This window comes from Mesoplodon bidens, assembly GCF_964165515.1.
Source record: "Mesoplodon bidens genome assembly, chromosome: 6".
Lineage (NCBI taxonomy): Eukaryota > Metazoa > Chordata > Mammalia > Artiodactyla > Ziphiidae > Mesoplodon > Mesoplodon bidens.
Window position 1 is genome coordinate 96,223,381 of NC_138162.1, and position 22,244 is coordinate 96,245,624.

The 22,244-nt window shown below is 58.2% G+C and overlaps 1 protein-coding gene across 4 annotated transcripts in view; it reads left to right on the forward strand.

Moving 5' to 3' along the window:
* Window positions 1–21,160, forward strand: part of PHF2 (PHD finger protein 2) — a 92,128-nt gene extending 70,968 nt beyond the window's left edge. For 2 of the 4 annotated variants that reach the window (XM_081236689.1, XM_081236688.1), the window contains exons 8-22: window positions 712–799; window positions 1,244–1,350; window positions 2,953–3,044; window positions 4,343–4,432; window positions 4,987–5,346; window positions 6,514–6,633; window positions 7,094–7,212; window positions 9,281–9,459; window positions 9,606–9,676; window positions 10,436–10,599; window positions 14,825–15,099; window positions 16,766–16,861; window positions 17,395–17,504; window positions 18,116–18,491; window positions 19,166–21,160. In XM_081236689.1, the coding sequence (XP_081092815.1) occupies window positions 712–799; window positions 1,244–1,350; window positions 2,953–3,044; window positions 4,343–4,432; window positions 4,987–5,346; window positions 6,514–6,633; window positions 7,094–7,212; window positions 9,281–9,459; window positions 9,606–9,676; window positions 10,436–10,599; window positions 14,825–15,099; window positions 16,766–16,861; window positions 17,395–17,504; window positions 18,116–18,491; window positions 19,166–19,254 (2,336 nt within the window). In that variant the 3' untranslated portion in view covers window positions 19,255–21,160. The remainder of the gene's footprint in view (window positions 1–711; window positions 800–1,243; window positions 1,351–2,952; window positions 3,045–4,342; window positions 4,433–4,986; window positions 5,347–6,513; window positions 6,634–7,093; window positions 7,213–9,280; window positions 9,460–9,605; window positions 9,677–10,435; window positions 10,600–14,824; window positions 15,100–16,765; window positions 16,862–17,394; window positions 17,505–18,115; window positions 18,492–19,165) is intronic. The other 2 variants (XM_081236687.1, XM_081236686.1) reach the window with 2 other exon arrangements.
* Window positions 21,161–22,244: the final 1,084 nt, after the last annotated feature.

The window sequence follows — 22,244 nt, forward strand, 5'->3', positions numbered from 1 at the left end:
TGTTTGCTGATCTCAGCATCTCAAACATATGCAGAAGGAGGAAGCATGACATGAGCAGATAAATGCCCTTTACAGATGTCATGTTGCTTCACCCATAAATATTTCACCATATCTGTAAGGTTTCCTTTTAAAGATAACATAATTACAATACTGTCATCACACTTTAAAAATGAACAGTGAACAGTTCCTTAGTATCACCAAATAGCCAGTCAGTGTTCAGATTTTCTAATTGTCGTATATGGAGGCCCTCACATTTCCACTGACTTATGTGCCTCTGAGCGCCTCCTGATCTAGCCCCGACCCCTGTTTCCTCTAATCACAGTTATTTCCCAAAGTCTGTAGGGACAAACCCAGCTCTCCCGGGAGGTGTGGCCACTCTGCCTGTCTCTTTCCACCCCTGTATGTGGAGATCAGGGATGCCAGGCAGCCCGAACCTGGGGTGGGTCTGAGCAAGTCCCCTTGGCTCCTGGGCCTCCATTTCCCTGTCTATACCCTACAGGGCTGGATAGAATAGACTGTGAGCTCGGACACAGTCTGTCCTTCTGGGAGGGCCCACCCACTCATTACACGGAAGCCAGGGCCAGAGCACCTCCCAGGGGTCCCGGGTGGATGGGGGCACAGAGGAAGGACTGGCAGGAGTCAGGCCCGGTAGCTGCCAAGAGCCTGGCATGAGAACACTGTGAAGAGAGAGCCCCATCCCTGTCTCCCCAGGCTGGATTTATGCCACACTTACACCTGTGGACTGCCTGGCCTTCGCGGGACATTTCCTCCACAGCCTGAGCGTGGAGATGCAGATGAGGTAGGGCCACACCTGACTCCCAGGATCCGCTGGGCGGGGTCCCCACCGTCGGTGTGATGATACCTCTCCTGAGTCCTGGCTGGGCCTCTGTGTGGTGGGGAGGAAGGAGGAGGGGGGCCATGATCTTACCAGGGCCCCTGAGGTGCGTGGTCGCTGGACAGCCTCGGGACCATAGTGGGTTTGGGGTGAGCTGAAAGGCCGAGCTGCCTTCTCCTGGGGCACTGACCCAGAGCTCTAGAAGCCGCAGCCCATGGGGCTTTCCCTTAACGCAAAGCGCTCATCATGATCTGGTCCTCTGGTCCACCTCGCCGCGTAGGGCCCAGAAGGGAGGCCTGAGCGGTCATGGCCTAGGTGTGGCCTCTGCTCGTAGTGTGGGTTCACCTTCCTTTATCATTGCCTGCTCAGGGCTTAATGCACTGAATAGTTCTTTGCTATGACTTCCAGAGCATACGAAGTGGAAAGAAGGTTGAAACTGGGCAGCCTGACTCAGTTTCCCAACTTCGAAACTGCCTGCTGGTACATGGGGAAGCACCTGCTGGAGGCGTTCAAAAGTACGTCCCCCGGTCGGCGTCTCAGCCTGCGGCTCTGGACAGTTCGTTTGCGTGCGGAGCTCAGGGACGCCGGGGAGTGGTAACAGTTCTGCCGTCATGCAGCAGGGCGGCTGGGCCCTGGGGAACAGGCTGAGCGATGCCTCCATGGGCCCTGAGCAAGTCCCCTTAGCTCACGGGCCTCGCTTTCCCTGTCTGTGTGCTGTGGGGCTGGACTGGACTCCTGCCTGCAGGGTCGTCTGGTGTTGCAAAAAGAGCACCGGCCGCGTGTCCCCATACCTGGTGTGTGTTCTGCTCCGTTCCTGTGGCCTTGTGTGGTTACCGACAGGGCTCAGTTGGGACATTGACAGGCCTGGGGGCCTGCCTAGCTACCAGCTGAGGGACCCCTGCAGCATCCCTGCTGTACTGGGGGTGGGTGTGCATGCCAGAGCCCCCCGTGGAAGGCCTGTGGGAAGGGGTGGGCTCCACTGGGTCCATGCCCTCTGTGGGCATGGCCCTCCCTCCCCGGCCCTGCCAAGCCATGCCTTCGGGATCAGCATTTGGCCAACGCCTGCTCAGGTCTCCAGACTTTCTGCAGCCGGGTGAAGGACCCCGGAGGAGCATTTGCTTTCATGGAGAGCTTCCTTTGTCAGCAGCACCCACCTTTCCGGGAAGCCGCTGTTTTGTGTTCCGATAAGAGCTATGAGTGGAGACCACCGTATCCGGACTCCTTTGCACTTTGGCTCTAATTTGAGATGAGAAAGCTGAAAATGGCTCTTAACCTGGGCTGGCCGAGTTTCAGTGAAATTCTTCCATCGCTGTCTAAATTCAAGCCCTGTGCTCCACCCTGGCAGGGCGAGTGCCCTGCCCTAGGGGCCTCTTGCCAGGGAGATGGAGTGGGGGTAGTGTGGGTGGAGTCACACCCTGGGGACGTTGGGACGGCCTGGCCAGGGTGACCGCTGACTAGCTGGGCCTCTCTGAGCTGCTCCTACCTCTCTGCCTCAGGCCTTCCTCTGTGAAGGGGCTGGCAGCTCAGCAGCCCCAGAGCTGAGAGGACCCAGGGATTTGCCACAGGCCAGACAAATGGTCACCTGGTGGTGTCAGAGCTCGGGGCTGCTCTGCCTACGTGCTGAGCTCTCTGCCTGAAGGGGGAATTCTCTGTCCCTTTTGTTTGGGGCTGGCTCCGGCTCCCAGGGGTGTGTTTGCGGTGGTGTTTGCCCCGAGCCACCCCAGCGGGAACTGGACCCACTGCCCGGCATCCTTCAGCTATGCAGGGGGCAGTGTGAGGGTGGGAATCAGAAAGCATCTAGGGATGCTTGGTTTGGGGCATGACTGTGGCCCCTCACTGATGCAGGCTGGGGACCAGGTGGAGGGAGGAGCCGGGCCACCTGCATGAGGGGCCTGGTGTGTAGACAATGGGAAGGCCAATCCCGCCCCTCGCGGGGCATCTTAGGTGGGCGTCCCCTAGGTTCCAGGAGGAACCTTGGCAGTTGGGCAGGTGGCGGTGGGCAGAGGCCTCTGAAAGGTCTGGCCCTCAGCGTCCCCCACCACTGGGGCTTTAAGTCACCTGCAGGCGGCAGGTGAGAGTGGGCACCCTCCTGAGCAAAGCCGTCTATCTTCCCGCAGGTTCTCACAAGTCTGGGAAGCAGCTGCCCCCTCGTCTAGTCCAAGGAGCCAAGATTCTCAATGGTGCCTTCAGATCATGGACGAAAAAGCAGGTAGGGGTGTGTCCTGGGCGTGATCCAGGGCAGAAGGGAGGGTGGCAGGCGAGGAGCCACTCCCAGGGCGGGTCCTTCCTTTGGTGGGAACTAGCATGTGAAAAGCAGGTGGGTGCCACCTGGCCAGGCCAGACACCTGTTGGTGGGGGCAGATGCAGGACAGAGCCCTCCACCTAGGGACCTGGCCTGAGGGGTGAGGGCCGGGCGGCAGGGAGATTCCGTGGGAGGAAATCAGGTGGTGGAGACAGCGCCGCGCGAACCCGAAAGGACAGGGAGTGGGGAGGACTCGAGTCAGTGACTGGCTGGATGTTCAGGGCTCTGAAGAGGAGAGTGGAGATGCCCTCTTTGTCCTACTGGCTGTCCCAGGCATCAACTCAGAAGCTGGCTTTGCTCTGTGACTAGGACAGTCCCTTTGCCCCATGCCCCTCCGTCACCACCCCCCCCCCACCACCACAGTAGCACTGCCCTTTGCCCCTCATGGCTCCCTTGAAGCAGCACGTCTGGGCCCCACCTCATGCCCCCACTGTAAAGCGTTATCACCCTCACTAGCATCCTTGCAGCAGCTACTTCTCCTAATGGAGGCTCCAGAGAAGCAGCTTCCAACTTCCTTTGGCATCTTGCCTGGATTGTTGGTACAGAGGGAGGGGAGAGGCCTGGTCAGCCTTGGGACTCCCTGTCCACTGCCAAGGGACTCTCTCCCAGTCAGGGATGCCAGCATAGTCTGAGCAGGTCCCATCAGGCCCGCAGGAGGCCTTGTGGGGGTGGGGAGTCCAGGAGGTGGGGCAGCAGGTACCCTCCTGGAGCCCTCTTTCAGCCACATCTTCTCTCGCCTCAAGGCCTGGAGTAATGCAGGGTGTCCCTCCTACCTCACATCAGCTGTGTGGCCAGGTGGAGTGGCCTCGTGCCCAGGAAGAAGGGATGGCCCACATTCACTTCACAGCTGGTGGTGGCCTCAGGACCCCCCCTCCTCTCTGGGACTTGTTTGTTCACCTGTAGAGTGGAGTCATGGCAGAGCCTCCTCGTTGGGGCAGTGTCTGGCCAGAGTGGGCTAACTCCCTCAGGACCCCATGCAGCCAATCCACACCTTTGGCAGCGCCTGCCCTTGTGCCTGTTGGGACGGCAGTGGGGCCGGAGGTCCTGGGTGGGTAGATGGGGGGACAGCCTTGAGGGACAGAGGGCATGAGTCGGGAACCACAGAAGCTGAGGCTGCTTGGGGCCCCTGTGGGTGGAGGGTGGGTGGGCATCAGTGCCCAGACTCGGCGGCTGACCCGCTGACCCTGTGCGTGGCTGTCCTGCAGGCTTTGGCGGAGCATGAGGATGAGCTACCAGAGCACTTCAAACCATCGCAGCTCATCAAAGACCTCGCCAAAGAGATCCGGCTCAGTGAGGTAGGGTTGACCCTGGGGGCCCCTGACCCTGGTTGAGGGAGGCCTCTGCCTGTCTTCCCTGGGTATCCCTCCAGAGATGGCCATGTGTGAGGCAGCCCCTCCTTTAGCCCTCTGGGGCAGGGTCACCTGCCTGATGGCTCTGGACTCCTAGGTCCCAGTGGTAGACTTGCAGTCTTCTGGTGGGAGCCCTGGGAATTAGTGTGGGTCTCCCTCCAGCTCCCTGTGGGGGTGGGGAAGGACTCTGCAGGGAGGACTTCAGCCCCTGCTTGTGTGAGCCTGTCTAGTCCCCACCAAGGAGGTAAAGGGGTCAAGTGGCTGGTGATGTAGATGGCTGGCACCCTGCCTCACGGATGGTGTGGGACAGATGTGAATGTGTCACCCAGATGGTGTAGATGGATGTGAGCCTGTCACCCAGATGGTGTAGGATGAATGTGAGCATGTCACTGATGATGCAGACAGATGCTCCTTTTCTGCTCGAGTGTCTCCCATGGCCTGGGGCTGTGAGACCCTCCTGGCAGGGTGTGGTTGGTCACCTCTCCCTGTCCTTTTCCTAGAATGCCTCCAAGGCCTCCCGACCTGAAGTAACTGCGGCCGTCTCCTCGGACGAGGTCTGTTTTGGGGACCGAGAAAAGGAGGAGCCCCCATCCCCCATTGAGGCCAGCCCTCCTCGGTCCTTCCTGGAGAAAGTGTCCAAAAAAAAGACTCCCAAAACCGTGAAGATGCCCAAGCCGTCCAAAGTTCCCAAGCCCCCAAAGCCCCCCAAGCCTCCCAAATCACTGAAGCTCAAGGACGGGGGCAAGAAGAAAGGGAAGAAGTGCAGGGGCTCGGCTTCACCCACCATCCCCAACCTGGACCTGCTGGAGGCCCACACCAAGGAGGCACTGACCAAGATTGAGCCCCCTAAGAAGGGCAAGGTGGGTGGCCTCACCCTCCCCACCTATAGTCAGCAGGCCTGCAGACACCTCCGAGGACCAGGCCTGGGGGATGGTGCTGGGGCTGCCATGTCCTTGTGCTAGAGACCCAGGGCAGCTGGGCTCTGCCCCAACAAGCTTGGTGTAGTGGGCAGCTGGGGAGAGACCCTCACGATGAAGGCAGCAGAGTCTCTGCTGGGTCAGGGTGGCACCACTGAGGGTCATCTGGGGGGACAAGCCGGCTGAGTCTTCCCTGGGGCCCAGACATTGGCTGAGACCTGAAGGTGGGTGAGGCACCAGTGGAGGGCAGTGGGGAGGCAGGGGTGGAGCCGGTGATGGGGGCAGGTGTCCTTGGGGGCCTGAGCCCCTGTGGCAGTGAGAGAGGCAGGCCTGGCCCTGAGGACCCACCAGTGTGAGTAGAGGGTCTTAGGTGTGGGCTTTGGGGACCATGAGTCCCTGAGACCAGGCCACATTGAGTGATTTCCTGCTAGTGGGAGGTCATTGCTCACTTCCCAGGGGTTTGGTGGCCACCGGAGCTAGTGTTGCAGGGCTTAAGTGGGGCACATCGGTTTTTCCTTCCTCAAGGCAAAGAGGGTAGATGAATGTATGAATGAATGAATGGATGGAAGGAAGGAAGGAGAGAGGAAGGAAGGAAGGGAGGGAGGAGTAAGAGTAGATGAATGAATGTGTGGGTGAATGGTTTGATGGATGGATTGGTGGACAGATGGATGGTTGGTGAATGGATGAGTGGATGGATGAGTGGATGGGTGGATGGATGGATGGTTGGGTGGATGGATGGGTAGATAGGTGGGTGGTGGGTGGATGGGTGAGTGGATGGATGGTTGGGTGGATGGATGGGTAGATAGATGGGTGGTGGGTGGATGGGTGGGTAGATAGGTAGATGGTGGATAAATGGATGGGTGGGTGGATGGATGGGTGGTTAGTTGGATGGGTGGGTGGATGGATGGATGGTTAGTTGGATGGGTGGGTGGGTGGATGGATGGTTAGTTGGATGGGTGGGTGGGTAGATTGATTGACAGATTAGCTGATGCATGTAGGCCAGCGGGAAGCAGGGACTCTGTGCTGTGTGGTTCTCACTTTGTACTGTAGCCTGATGGAGCCCTGCTGCCCACCCATGTCCGCTACCAGATAATGGCTAGTATTTTCTAGGCCACAAAGAATGTCCTGAGTGTGCCCAACAAGGAGGTTATCAGCACGCAGAACGACGTGGAGAGGTTGGAAATCCGAGAGCAGACGAAGAGCAAGTCAGAGGCCAAGTGGAAGTACAAGGTGAGATGTGTGTGTACAGGTATGCTGGTGAGTGAATCTACCCTCAGGGAGGGCTATATTAGTGAAAGAAGGTGGTGTGTGGGGCAAGTGTGGGCTTGGTGCTGTGTGTGTGTGCCTGTAGGGTACGTCAGGTGTGTGTCTGCCTGTCCGCAGGTGGGCAGTGCCGTGAAGGTCTTTGAGGGTCTGGGTGTGCACGTGGCTTCCGTGGAGCTACCTTCTGAGGGGTTGGCGTGGGCACATCTCGGCCTGAGAGCATGGATGGCGTTGCCCTTTGTAGCCTGCCCTGGTTCAAGCTCACACTCCCTGGAGCTGGGCAGCATCCGAGGGCAGGTCCTGTGGGCCTGGGGCTGCAGTGGGTCCCCAGGTGACATGTCAGAGGGAGGAGGCTGCCCAGTCCAGCTGCCTCTGCCCACTGGGCGCCTGTGTGGGGCTCAGGGATGGTCCTGGGTTTGCTTTTCAGAACAGCAAACCCGACTCCCTACTGAAGATGGAGGAAGAGCAGAAGTTGGAGAAGTCTCCTCTGTCGGGGACCAAGGACAACAAGTTCTCATTTTCCTTCTCCAACAAGAAGCTGCTAGGGTACGTGAATGCTCGTGCCAGGAGGGGTTGGTTGCACATGTGCCACATGCCACACACACACCCTGAACACACACCCCCCCCACGTCACACACACATATCCCCTGCTTGTGCACACATGACACACACATACACCCTCCTGGAGGGCTCCGCGGTGAGCCCCCCTTCTGAGCTGGCTACTGTTGCTCGGCACACCCCTCAGGAGGGCCTCCAGGCAGACTCCTTTCCTGCTTCGTAAGCCAAAAAGCTCGGGTAGGTGGGGAGGGGGCAGTGGTGTGCGCCAGCAAGGAGTGGGAGAGTGGGATTGGGCAGACATTAGCCGAGTGGCTGTCCTGGGCTGTCACAGAGGACATGGTGGGGGTCAGGATCTTGGCCTTGGAGTCTAGAGGCCAGTGGGGAGGGGCTGGTATGAATCCAACACTCTCAAATCCATCTAAAATTATGGCCGTGATTGGGGCCATGGAAGAAGGATTTGTGGGGCCTGGGGTGCTGTGGATCCTTGTGTGTCCAAGGGAGTTGGTGGGAGGGCTTCCTGGAGCAGATGGCACTGAGCTGAGAGATGGGGGCACCTAGCCTGGGAGGGTATGTGTGTGTGAGCTGGTGTGTCCGGGTTCTGGACTGTATAAGGGGTCTCCATCTGCTGACCAGTGTGGTGGGCTGGCCAGGTGGGAGGTTGGTGGGCCAGACACCCTGTGCCCACCAAGAAGCCCCTCGGTGGCTTCGGTCCCACACCCAGTCGTACGCTGAATCCAAAGTCCAGCGTGGGTGCCCAGCAATCAGGAAGCAGACACGTCCCAGTGGGAATGGGGCCACTTTTCTGCTGTAGGCCTGAGTTTTCTCATCTGCAAGATGGGAGGAGAAGGCCATTTTTAGGTGGTGGGGGAACAGAGCTGGTCAGCATCTTGTGCTCTTGAAAAGCCTGGCACAAGTGGGCCCGTTATTCCCAAGAGCTCACGGCAATGTGCCAAGGCTGCTTGGTGAGTAGGTGGGTTGGGTCTGATCTGCAGGGGCCCGGTTGCCCTGACTTCATGGCCCTGAGCACGTCCTTGATTTATCTGAAGCTCAGCTGCTAGGTTCCCGGGGAGCTTTTGCACAGCATTAACTCTATGACTGACTGACCGTGCTACAGAGTTTAGAAATGGAAGGGAGAAAGGGAGACATGGTTCTATAGCTATGTCACACCTGTGTGTATGTACATGGGTAGTGTGTGTACATGTGTGTGTTGTGTTATGTAGCTCATGACTACACCCAGCAGGGCTCACTGCCAGCCGTCCTCTGCATTTCCATTGTTGGGCATCCGAGCTGTACCTGTTGAGAGTTGCAGATGCCTGTGCCCTGCCTGCTGTCCCCACTGCTGAGTGTGCCCTTGTACCCTCAGCCAACAGGGAGACAGCGGCTGGAGCGTTGGACTCTCCTTGTTTGCAGTAGCCCTGTCTTGCCCCATGAGAGAGATGAGTTGTGATACTTTTTTTTTTTTTTTTTTGCTGTACGCGGGCCTCTCACTGTTGTGGCCTCTCCCGTTGCGGAGCACAGGCTCCGGACGCTCAGGCTCAGCGGCCATGGCTCACGGGCCCAGCCGCTCCGCGGCACGTGGGATCTTCCCGGACCGGGGCACGAACCCGCATCCCCTGCATCGGCAGGCAGACTCTCAACCACCGCGCCACCAGGGAAGCCCTGTGTGATACTTTTTAGACTATTGTGTCTACACCTCGGCCCTGAAATTATTTTTCTAGAATAGCTATGTAGAAAACCCAGGCCAGTTGGCACTGGCTCCATCTGACACTGGGCTTGTATCAGGCTCCAGGGCAGCCTGAAAGAAGGCGTGCTCATCCGTTGGCTAGGGTGAGGGGGCCGTGAGGGGCACAACCTTAAATAGCCCGAGAAAGGGCCAGGCATATACCCTGTGGGTTGTGCGCCGTCTTCACTGGGGTCACGACATTGGAGGGGAGGCTGTGGTGTTGGGAAGGCTCCAGCCTGGCTGTTGGTCCTGCAAGGCCTGTGGGGGGTGGTGCTGGGGGCACTAGCCAGGCTGTGCGGATGTCCACTGACCGGCCTACTTCTGCCGCCCCAGCTCCAAGGCCCTCAAGCCACAGCCAGGCCCAGGGGTGTTTGGAGCCTTGCAGAACTTCAAGGAGGACAAGCCCCAGCCAGTGCGGGATGAGTATGAGTACGTGTCGGATGACGGGGAGCTCAAGATTGACGAATTTCCTATTAGGAGGAAGAAAAATGCTCCGAAGAGGGACTTGTCCTGTGAGTTGGGGGGACATGGGGAGGGGGCAGGCCCAGCCCCATAAAGGCCGTCTCAGGCGTGTGGAGTGGGCATCGGATGTGGCTGGACTGGGGTCCCCCTCTGCTCCTCCCAAACTGCCGCTGACTCCCATATGCTCTGCTTTCAGTCTTACTGGACAAGAAGGAGCCGCTGCCCACGCCCATTACGAAGCCAAAGCTGGACTCGGCTCTCTACAAGGTAAGCGAGTGCCTTCTGGGTGACTGAGCTTTCTGGGTGGAGTGCAGAGGGGGACGTTTTCCTGGGGAGGCTGGCTGGGCTCCAGATGTGGAGCTCTGAGCCCCAGGACCCTGCACAAAGGGACAAAAGCAGATGTGGGACTTGTGGAAGGTCTGCAGGTCTCTATGAGTGGTGGGGCCTTGGGAGCTGCGCTACGTAGTCAGATCCACCATGAAGATAATGCATCTCCTTGACGCCGGAGGACTGGGGTACAGGGAGTAGCAGGCCAGGCCTGCTGGGGGTTGGGTCTTGCACTAAACGTGTGGGGGTTAAGTTAGATGTCCTCCAGGGCCATGCATGTCCAACCCAGGGTGTGGTGGCCATCTCCAAGGAAGCCAGGTTCCCTGTTGGGGTCAGAGCCCAAGATGTCCCTGCAGAGCCATTTGCCAGGGGCTATTAACCGGTGTCCCTCAGGTGCAGGCACACTGCCTGTTCCCAGTCCAGCCACCCCAACTCCTCTTGTATCTGTGTTCAATATTGCGGTCTCATGTAAGGTCCTGTGAACCAAGGTTCACCTGGGGAAATGGTGCAGGCGGGGCTCCAAGATCCCAGCGCAAAGCTCTGGCACCTGTGCCCTGCTCTGTGTGTCTGGTCAGCCAGCCCCACGGTGCTCATTACAAGGACAGGCTCTTTAAAAACCTCTTTTTCTCACTGAAGGGAAACAGTAGTCCCTACCCCCACCCCCAAGTCCTTTTCCGACCGGCTACTCTATCCCCACAGCAGAGTGATGACTCCTCTGATGAGGGTTCGCTGCACATAGACACGGACACTAAGCCCGCCCGCAATGCCAAAGTGAAGAAGGATGGCGGGGGTTCGGCTGCGGGCATCTTGGACCTGCTGCAGGCCAGCGAGGAGGTGGGCGCGCTCGAGTACAACCCCAACAGGTAGGCCCGGTGCCCACGGGGAACTTGGGGAAGTGGGTGCTTCCACAGAGGTGGGCCAAACAGGGCTCCGTCAGCCCACGTCCCAGAGGCCAGAGCAGGACCCCTGCCTGGCAGAGGTGGTGCCAGGTGGCCAGAGAGGTGAGAGGGGGCTGGCTGTGCAGAGCTCCTGAGCGAGGGCACGGTGCTCTGAGGACGGTTGCTTCTAGATGCTAGATGGGGAGGCAGCTGAGAAGTAGTTCCACGTTGGGGCCATGGAGGGAGGAGTCTGTGGGGCCACCATACCTCTAGGTGCCTGTGGGGAAGCAGGGCCAGGCTGGTCACCTGGAGGGTGTCAGGGTTGTTCCAGGCCAGGACACCCGACTGTCTCTGTCTCATCACTTCCTGCATGCCATAAAAATAACATAAGAAAAATTCCACACTGTGTGCCCAGTGTTGGGGTCAAGGGCGTTTAATGGGCCTCTCTGGGACCCCAAGTTGGGTTACCTGCAGAGCCCTTATCTGCGGCAAGGGAGGTGATGGCTTCAGAGCTCGGGGACGTGAGAGCCCACTCCCTGAGGAGGGGCTGGATCGGCCAGGGGTCCCAGATTCCCACACCAGCTGGGGGGTGTGTGGGAACCAAGCCACGCTGTCCTTGAGACCTGTGTGCATCCAGATGTGCGGCCTCAGGAGACCACTTGCTGCTGGTGTATATGCTGTTCTTTCCTGGAAGCCCTGAGATTCTGGGCAGTCGGGCAGGCCAGGACATGTGTCTGCTCAGCTCAGGCGGTCTTCCCTACCTAGGCCTGCCCAACTGCAGTCCTTTGATTTGAGAGAAATGGATTAATCCTCTTTGGGTTTTGCATTGGTGGAAGGCCACCGGGCTTGTTTTTCTCATGGTGGTCCCAGTTAAATTCTCTTTTGATCCCAATTAACTTTTGTTTTTATGCATCGTGGCCATTTTTTTTTTTCACATGGAATTTCTACAAGTACCACAGACAGACAACCAAGGGATCAGGGCCCGTGCCCCCTGTAGCCTCCCCATTCTGGGGACCTCAGCCACCATGGTGGGGGGTGGCTCCCCTCCTAGTCCTTGAGCCAGCAGGAGAGTCCTGCTGCACTGATGGGGAAACTGAGGCTCAGAGAGCTTAGGTGACTTGCTCAAGGCCGCACAGCCAGGAAGTGGCAGAGGCAGGGCCAGAACCTCCATCTGCTGATAATGGAACCCAAGCCTGGGGGTCCTGGAATGTTAACCATGCTGGGCGGTGACATCCAGCCAGGAGGGACTTGGCTTGAGGAAGTCAGGGCTCACGTGACCTGCTCGGGGTTCGCTTGGTTCTCCAGATCTGTGCTCCACCCGTCCCCCTCTGCCTCTCAGTCTGTGCTTCTAGAATCGAGGTCCAGGGGCTACAGGAGCCCGTGAAAGCAGCATGTCAGCCCCGTCGTAGACAGTACAGTGGGACTCCAGGAGGGAGGCGGATTAGGGCTTGATTGAAAAGCGTTCTTGCTAAATCAAATGGTTGTATTTTCTTTCGTAAATTACCATTACTTGTGCAGTGTTATGCTCACAGACAGCCATAGGCGCCTTCTCTCATGGGAGTGGAGTGTGTGGCTGGAGGCTTCTACAGAGCTGTGGGGTACAGATTTCCTGTTCAGCATTAAGTGGTTTCTGTAGATGAGCAGACCTAAGCCCCTCACTGCAGAGACGCCCTGTGGCCTTTGCAGTGGTGGGAGGGACCCTGACCTGAGGCCCTTTGCCAGGAGGAGAAGCCTGGCTGTGAACCCCCTTTTACTGGAAGGTGCTGGTGCCCGGGCTGGCCCCTCACCTCTTTGGAGGTGCCTTTCTTCTGGGAAGGCTATGGCTAGCTGGCACCTCGGTGACCGGTTGACACTCAGACCCTGGAGAAGTGCCCTACACACCCTGGGTCCCCCATGAGTTCCAGGGAGAGGCACCCCTGGGATGAGGGCAGATGGGGCTGGTGCCAGGACTCTGCATGGAGCTGGGACACAGGTGCTGCAGCTTGGGCTCCTGACTGAACCTGGACTCAGCCTGCCGGGAGGAGGGCAGCCAATTTGAGGATGCGCTGTGAACTGCTCTGTAGGCACACACATATGTGCTCACACACGCCTGCACACGTGCATGTGTGCCTGCTGGGGCTGGGTACCCTCAGCTGCCGCAGGCAGTTCCTTTCCCAGGTCTCCCATTTGGAGTGTAGGTCAGTGTTTGATGGTCCATTTGCTCTGTTTTAAGTATTTGCTGTTTGGAAAAAGCCAGCTGAAGAAAATGGAGGAAAATATGTTAATTTCTTGTGCATGGTTTGCCTGGGGGTGAGGGAAAGAGAGGATTTTGGTATGATAATTGGAAGATTAAGGTATTATTTTCCATTAGACTAGTTAGACTTTGCTCCTTGATTCGCCGGCCCACGTGGACAGCCTGCAGCCCTGGGCTCCAAGGCCCCTCCCTCTCAGGTTGCAGCCGAGCTGGGCTGGGACCATGAGGTCCAGATGGCACAGGCAGGCGGCTGGCTTCCATGTTGGCTCCCGGAGGACCCTCATGGTGAGTGTCCCGGCCCCCACCCTCCCATCCCTGCAGGAAGCCAGGTGTTTGTCTGGGCCATGAGGCTGGGTGAGGGTGCCTGAGACCTTCCGGGTGAGCCTGGAAGGGTCTCATTCGTAGAGCACTGGAGAGCCTGGCAGAGGATGGGGGGCCAGTTCTCAGCTCTTGCTGGCTCTAGTGCTGGGTCGGGGGCCTGTCCCTGCTCAGAAAGCATCAGCGATGATGGTACAACAATGACATTACCGCTACCAAACGCCATGTGCTCTTGGCTGGGTCTGGGTAGCCCTTTGCCGTCCTGGCGTGGGACAGTGGGGGTCGGGGGGATGCTGGGGCAGGTGGAGAGTCTGGTGGAAGGCTCCCGACTCTCCATGGTGGTCTGACCATACTTGATTTTCCCCATTGTTTGTGGCTTTGGAGCCGTAATCCATTTGCTTCCAGCAAAACCCCAAAACACTGCGGTCCAGTGTGTCTCGGGCAGGGCTTGGGGAAGTGGTATTCGTGGAGGGCTGCCCAGAGAGGCGCCTGCCCGTCGCTTCCCCCTGGCTTGGGGCAGAGTCCCTGGCCTGGAGCCCAGCAGTACCCCTCACAGGATGGCTTATGTCCAGGCTTGCCTCGGTGGGCCCCCAGGACCACAGGGGACCACCCTCTGTGTCTGTGCTTCCTGGGGCCAGCTCCATCTCCCTGCACCCTCCAGCCTCCATCTTGGGGACCTTATTTCTGAGCAGGGACTCCTTCTCGTTCTAATGTCTTACTAAACATGCTTCCAATACTTCTCGGAAGTGGAGGAGGGAGCAGGGACCATGCAGAACCACCAGGGGCCCATGTGGGCTGGCACTTTTGGGTGCTGCTTCTGGGTCTGGCAGCCCTGCAGGTGGGTCCATCCCCTGGGGGCACATGGGGCAGGCAGGAGGGGGCCTGGATGTCAGACACACAGGGCGGGCCCGCTGCTGGGGCTCCTGGGCCTCTTGGGTCTGTGACCAGGGAGAAGGGCTAAGCAGTGCCCCACTCCAGGTCCTGCTTCCTAGGGTCCCAGGGAGCAATGAGAGGTATGGCCAGGCTCCCCAGAGGCCGGGGTGGGCCGTCCTGACCCAGGTGGACAAAAGCCTGGGGTGGGCGGGCAAGGGTGCTGGTGCAGGTGCAGTCATGAAAAGATGGTGTGGGTCACCTGGGGAGATGGAGTGCCATGGGGGGGAGAGGGCTGTGCTGCCCCATCTCAGGGACCGGATGGGAGGATGCCCTTGAAGACATGGGGGAGGGAGCGCTTGGGGCTGGGGCTGAGCACAGGAGTCCACGCTGGGTGGAGGTGTGCACAAAACCAGCTGGAGTGGAAGAGGGAGGGAGGGAGGGGGGGTGGCCTGGGGCCTTGGGGGAAGCTGCTTGTTGCCTTGATGGTAGGAGAGATCAGGAGTAACGGCACCCTTGCCTACCACCTTCTGTTCCTCTGCCTCTCTTCATCCCCTCCCTCCACGTCCTCCTCCCTCTCTTCTCTCTTTACGCCCCTCTCTGTCCCAAGGCCTCCAGCCCTCCTTTGGTGTTGGGCGGTGGGAACAGAGGGTAGGGGAAGGGGATAGCTGGCTCTTTCCATGGGGGAGTTATCAGCTACCACTGTCCTCCACCCCACACCCTCTGCTGGCTGCTGAGTGGGAGGATGTGTGGGCCACGGGCTGAGTGCCTGTCTCTCTGTGCCTCCAGCCAGCCCCCCGCCTCCCCCAGCACACAGGAAGCCATTCAGGGAATGCTGTCCATGGCCAACCTGCAGGCCTCCGACTCCTGCCTGCAGACCACATGGGGTGCTGGCCAGGCCAAGGGCAGCTCGCTGGCGGCCCACGGCACCCGGAAGAATGGGGCTGGTGGTAAGAGCGCAGGCAAGAGGCTGCTGAAGAGGGCGGCCAAGAACAGTGTGGACCTGGATGATTACGAGGAGGAGCAGGACCACCTGGACGCCTGCTTCAAGGACTCGGACTACGGTGAGCGCCGCGGTGCGGGGAGGGGTGCTAAACCTGGGGGTTGGGAGCCAGGCCCTCTTATGGATATGATTCACAGACCTTAAAAGTCACCCTTTAAAAGCGTGTAACTCGGTGGTGCTTAGTGTATTTAGAGGCATGTGCATGCCACCATCATCACACCCAATTTGAGAACGTTTCCTCATCCAGAAAGGAAACCCTGCCCTGTACCTGTTAGGAGTCAGTACCTCTGGCCCCTGGCAACCACTGATTTATGCTGCCTCGTAGATATTCCTAATCAGGATGTGTCACGTGAACAGAACTGCACAGTGCTTGGTCTTTGGTCCCTGGCTTCTTTCATTAGCATACTCTTCAGGCTTCATCCATGATGTGTAGCACATGTCAGCTCTTTGTTCCTTTTGATGGCTGAATAATATTCCGTGGCGTGGACACACCACGTTTGTTTATCCCTTTATCCATCCACAGGCACTTGGATGGTTTTCACCTTTTGGCAGTAGTGAACAGTGATGCTGTGAATGTTGGTGTGCAGGGAGTTTTGTATGGCCTGTGTCTGTGCTGCTCCTGTGGTGTATACCTGGGTCACTGCCTGCTTCACCTTCTGAGAACCTGCCCGACTGTTCTCCACGTGGCTATACCATTTCAGACACGTTGAGACCGTGTCCATCCTATGTCTGTGTAGACAGAGAAGCCGAGGCCCAGAGTGGCTTTGTGGCCTGAGTCTGAGGTGGGCAGTGAGTTGGTGGCTGCGCCATAGCTGTGGCCTCTGCCCAGGGGCATGGCCCCTCGCCTCCCACTACAGCCCCTCCTTCCAGGCCTGGCGCTTTGGGTTCCAGTGGGCTCTGAAGGAGCTGCTGTTGGCCGCCTGGGAGGGGACTTGGAGCGAGGACCTGCCTCCATGCCTCAGCCCATTGCCCATAGATGTCCCAGCCCCCGCAGGGTGCGCTGTGCTCCTCAGGGCCAGGGCCGTGCTGGCCCCCGTGGTGCAGGGCCTGTTTTCAGTTCAGTCCTGACGGTCTGAGGGTAGTGTATTTGTCCTGGAGACCCTGTCCCTGGAGAGCCCTCCCGTGGTGAGGCTGGACCTGCCCTATCTGGTGGACACTTTCAGGCCTCACTGAGGGGCCTGCCGTGGTCTGACAGATCAACAGCGGAGTGAACTCCATTTTCTGGGCACCATTTTCTGGGTTCGGGTGTCACAAGCCTTGGAGGTTGAACCTGTAATGGAAGGAGGTACCCAGTGAGTCACCCAGGGCTGCTGTGTGGGTCTCCCTCCTCCAGAGACTTGGCTGAGGTGAGCCTGGGGTCCTTCAGAGCCACCCAGCTCCGTGGACATCAGATGTTTTCTTCAGATAGCAGCAGAGGAGACGTTTTGAGAATTGGGCATTCAAGTGGGTGCGGTGGCCGGGCTGGGGTAGGAACAGCTGGTCAGGTGGCCATGGGGGCTGGATGGAGCCCCTTGTCTGGCCCTCTCTGGACCTCAAGGGGGCCTGGGCTTGACAATTTCAGAGGCCACCTGTGCCTATGCGTGTGGCAGCCACACCAGGAGGGCGGGTACTCTGCAGCCTGGGGACAGCCTGGGGGATGCTGGTCATAAGCTCTGCCAGGAGCCTGCAGCAGCCACCCTCCTATGGCCACACCAGCAGCCCAGCCCTTCTCCCCTTTGCCCCTCTAGTTTACCCCTCCCTGGAGTCGGATGAGGACAGTCCTGTTTTCAAGTCCCGGTCCAAGAAGAGGAAAGGCTCGGATGATGCTCCCTACAGCCCGACAGGTAGCGCTGGGGGCTGGAAGGGGCGCTCCATCCACACTGGAGGCCAGCAGCCATGTTCCACACCCACTAGCTCTGTGCGGGGCTCAGACGGGGTGTCACTTGCCTGCAGGAGCCTGATTGGGGTTCCACTTCCTTCTCCCGGGACCTCAGCCCAGATGCTTTTGCAAGCTCACCCGAAGGCATCCCAGCTCCTGCCAGCAGGGCAGTGCGGTGTCCCTGTCTTGAGGTGGCCCTCTCCCTAGTTCCTTCTCAATGAACAGCCCTGGGAGGGTCACGTTTGCACCTGGCCCCCCATCATGGCAGCCAGCGGGGTGGGGTCTGGTTCACCTAGCACGTGACTTCCCTCCTGACCTCTCCTGTCTTGCTGGTGTAGGGAAACCAGCCCCACACCAGGTTGGGGCCCATGCTGACACTCCCCGAGTTGTGACTTGTCCCTGGGGTTTGGGGACAGACTGGGGCAGGGCCGGGGGATCCCAGGAGGGCGCACAGGCCGTGGGTGGCTGCTCGAGGCAGGCTGACCTTCTCTCCCGCAGCGAGGGTCGGCCCGTCGGTGCCAAGGCAGGACAGGCCCGTGCGCGAGGGGACCAGAGTGGCCTCCATTGAGACCGGGCTGGCAGCTGCTGCAGCCAAACTGTCCCAGCAGGTGAGGAGGGGGCCCCCTCCTGGGCTCAGGCTCCCCAGATGCCTCTGCTCCCCCCACCCTCATGTACGGAGACCACCCAGTCTGGGGCTTTCACAGCCTTGGGCACGTGTGAGTATTGCTGACCCCGGTTCCTCCAGGCTCCCAAGTCCCTGCTAGTGGGAAGCAGAGAAGCTGGGAACTGGTGGCAGGAGAGTCTCGTGGCAGCTCAGAGTGGGGTGGTGGGGAATGGAGGGGGTTAGGGTGACGGGGGAGGGGGCCCGTACTACGTGCCCACCAATAGGTAAACTCAGATTGAGTCTGTCCACTACAGCTGAGTGCTGGTGCCACATCCCGCACGTCCCCGTGTCCAGGACGGCCCACCTCACAGAGGTGGGGGGGCCTGGTGGTCTCTCCACAGGCCCCAGTACTGCTCTGCAGGGCTCGTGGTGGCTGGAGGTGGGGCTCGGGCGTGGTCCAGCCCTTTCTGCTCCTGCAGCTCTGGCTCGCTCAGCTCCATGGGAGAAGCCTTGTGCACAGCAGACCAGGCTGCTCCCAGGCTGCAGGCTGCTTCCCAGTGTCCAAAGCCTGGCCAGCCCTGTGGGGTGTGACACACCTGCATGTTTTGTTCAAAGGAGGAGCAGAAAAGCAAAAAGAAAAAGAACACCAAAAGGAAGCTGGCTCCCAACACCACCTCCCCTTCCGCCTCTGCCTCTGCTGGCACCACCTCGGCCTCCACCACCTCGGCCTCCACCACCTCGGCCTCCACCACCCCGGCCTCCACCACCCCGGCCTCTACCAGCACGGCCAGCAGCCAGGCCTCACAGGAGGGCAGCTCACCTGAGCCCCCACCAGAGTCCCACAGCAGCAGCCTGGTTGACCACGAGTACACAGCAGCCGGCACCTTTGCTGGGGCCCAAGCCGGCCGTGCCTCTCAGCCCATGGCCCCTGGGGTCTTCCTCACCACGAGGAGGCCCTCCTCGTCATCCCCCAACAACACCGCTGCCAAAGGTACCTTGCCCGCCGACCCTGAGTCACCTAGACTTGCAGACTGTCCCTGTGGATGACCACAGGTCTCCTTTGTCCCCGCAGCCATGAGTGTGTATAGCCAGGCACTCAGTCAGTATGTGAAACAGATGGTCCCTTTCAAGACCAAGAGCTCTGGTTACTCACCAGGGGGGTTCTGGTTACCTTGGAGTTAGGTCTGGCCCTTCAGACTCCCAGGGCCTCGGCTTTGGGGCCTGGCTTGAAGTCAGAGTGTGGTTGGTGGTTTGCCGAGGATTCACTGGGAGGAGCCTAAGGTGACCCAGGCTCCTCTGTGTGAATTAGGGGTGGGACGGCTGGCCGGGTCTCGTGGCATCCCCACTGTCACCCCCAGACCCCCTGCACCGTGGGCGTGAGGCCCAGCTGGCCATGGACATGGGGAGTGTGGCTCTAGGTGGCCCTAATGCCATCCCTGGCCTGTCCCTACCCTACTCACCACGGCCCAGCCCCTTGTCGACATAGCCTCTGAGTGGGGCGCTTTGTTGACAGTTGGTGGTTTTGGAAGGATGCAGAACTCCCTGGACCTGGGAATTGCAGGCCCACTTCACAGACAGGGTGGGGGCTCAGGAGGGTTACAGACCCCCATCCCACATGCTGCTCCTGTCACTCATCTTTCTCTTTTGTGTCTCTGCCTCCCCCAGGAAAGCGTACAAAAAAGGGCATGGCCACTGCCAAACAGAGGCTTGGGAAAATTTTGAAAATTCATCGGAATGGAAAACTGCTCCTTTAAAGTTTGGAAAGCCAGGATCCTTCTGCTCCGCTCAGGACCCTTGGAGCCCTGCTAAAACATCAGCCCCCAGGAGGGTGGCCTTGCTGCCTCACCCCAGGGAGGGCCTGGCCTCTTCCCGGCAACCATCCCCCTCACATGAGCATCTGTTGCTTCAGCGGGCGGAGCTCGCCAATATGGACAGACGTCCTTTCTCAAGTTGCTTAGAGTGACCAGTTCCCGAAACGTGGCCCTGCCAGTTTGAGGACCATTCCAGTTTCAGGACAGCCTCCAGGCATCCCCGAGCATGGGTGTGATTGCAGGGCCTTTGCAGCTCTGCTGGGAGCATGAGTCCTTCAAGGAAGGAGGAGTGAGCCGATGCTCACCAGGCCCTGAGTCTGAGCTGGCCACAGGCTGGTAGCCTCCAGAGGCTTTAAAAAAGGCAAAGAACACTAGAGAGGAAGAGGAGGAGAGATCGGGGTGTGTATGTGCCCCCCTTCTCTTCCCAAGTGATTCTCAGACAAGTCCAGAGACTGTTGGGCCCAGCCAGGAGAGGAGCCTCCGTGCTCCCCGGCTGGTGGGTGGTGGGCCAGATGGTGGGTGTTGCACCCTGAATGCCTGGGGCATTTCTCAGGGCTGGCTGGGGCCATCAGCAGGGTCAGTGTGTCAGTGTTGGGGGGGGAAGCCATCATGGGGTCCCCAGGGAAAGATTCAGGCCCAGACACAGCGTGGGGCCCAGGGGGCCCAGGCTAAGCCACATGGGTGGGCCCCGTCCAGCCTGACCATCTATACTCCGAGAAGCACTTCCCAGCCAAGGCACCCCGCCATATGCCTGGTGGGGCAGATGGTGGCCGGGTGGCCCGAGGACTTGGGGGCCAGGCACTTCTGTCTTGTCACCTGTTAACGTTTGGTGTCGAGTGCATGGGTGGCTCCTGGACCACGTGTCTGCCCATCGACACGGAGGGGCTGGATTTGTTTCTCAGGCAATCCTGTATTTTAATTTTAGATGTATTTCCTGAAGCATATTTTTCATAGAATGTAGCGTGTAAATAGCTTTTTAAATAACTTCTTTTTTATAAGAGTAAAAGTATCTTTAGGAATTTCTTTCTATAGAGTCCTTCATTAACATTTATACGAGTTTTTTGCCGAGTATGATGAACAGTTGGGTTTCCGATGCTTTTCCTTTTCCTTCTTTCTTTGTATTATTATGGTTATTATTATTATTTTTTCTTTTAGGAACTAAGGTATTGCCTGAAAAACAAGTGATGTCTTTGCAGCCTTATATCTGTCTTTACAGAAGCAAACAGTACACAAAAGATCTATTTCAGACACATTTGAAGAGGAATCTTCAACTTGAATACCAGCTCTTTCTTTCCTTCTTGTTGATGAAGGGGGTGGGGGTACAGTTATTTTACTAGCACCTTGTGAAGTGTTTCTGTGTTTTGTGATGCTGTAATTTATTAATGTTTGTAGCTTTTTATATTTGTACATTTCTTATGAGCTTTGTTTATATGCCCATCCCTGGGTGTTCTGTCCATGAGGAGAGGCAGCTTTGCGTGGGCCTTGCCACCCTTGCTCATCCTGTTTGGGGGATGCAGCCCCGGGACCCAAGAGGCTGGGAGGGGTGAGCCTCACGGGGCCCTGACTCTTCCGACCCGGCGTTTTGAAGGTTTCCTTTCCTCTCCTTGTTGAACATTTATATAATCTAACCTGGCCATCAAGCTGTTCTCTCTCTTCCTCTCTCTCTCTTTTATTTTTTTAATTTTATTATTATTATTTTGGCAACATGTACATTTCTAACAAAGTTTATTGTGGCTATTAAAGTGTTTTATTTCCCAATTCATATTACTCTTGTATCGAGTCCATGAGGTCTAAGGTAACTTAGATCAAAGTTTTAAAAGAGTAAAAATATTTCAGGTTTTGTACAGAACCATGTCTGTGTCATTTCTGCCTTGTTCACTGTCACCCACTCTGGTGGTGAGGACGGTGGGGACCCTCGACGTTGGGGAGAGGAGTGGGCCGGTGAGTGGGCTGGGTGTGAGGGTGGGCAGTCGGGCCAGGCCCCCTACCCAGGCCCAGCCCCGGCTGCCAACTTTCCCCTTGGAAAGCCTTTGGATTGCCCACAGGGCATACGTACTGCCCTGCACCCCAAAGCTGCAGCACCCTGAGCCAGCCTGCAGGAGCAGGCAGAAGAGACCCTTGGTCAGAGTGGGCAGCCTTTGAGACCCGGACAGTACCAGCCGCAGCCCCTAGCATCCTCAGGAGCCTCTAGTACCTTCTTAGTGTTCACAGGTGTGCAGTTTAGTTGAGTCCGGTGAGAGGCACCCGAGAACATGTGCAGGATTTCAGTCTAAAGCTGATGTTAGGGACTTTCCTGGTGGTGCAGTGGTTGGGAGTCCGCCTGCCAATGCTGGGGACATGGGTTCGATCCCTGGTCCGGGAAGATCCCACATGCCGTGGAGCAACTAAGCCCGTGCGCCACAACTACTGAGTCTGCGCTCTAGAGCCCGCGAGCCACAACTACTGAGCCTGCATGCCACAGCTACTGAAGCCTGCGTGCCCTAGAGCCCATGCGCTGCAACTACTGAAGCCTGAATGCCTAGAGCCCGTGCTCCGCAACAAGAGAAACCACCCAATGAGAAACCCACGAACCGCAACGAAGAGTACACCCCGCTTGCCACAACTAGAGAAAGCCCACATGCAGCAACGAAAACCCAGTGCAGCCAAAAAAAAAAAAAGCTGATGTTATTCACAACAAATGAACAAAAGCAGACCCCTCCCCCTCCACACACACATACACAGATGAACAGCGCAGGGCACAGTGAAGACTGAGGATTAGGGAGAAAGAATGACCAACTGGCCAAAGGGGACTGCCACAGAGGAGACCCTAGGCCCACGCTGGGGCTGCCCCAGCTGTCAGGCATCTCAGACATTGCTGGGCCCTGGTATGCTGTGTTCAGCCAAGGCAGCTCCACAGCCTGAATTCGCTCCGCTGTACCCCACAAGAGAGGCCT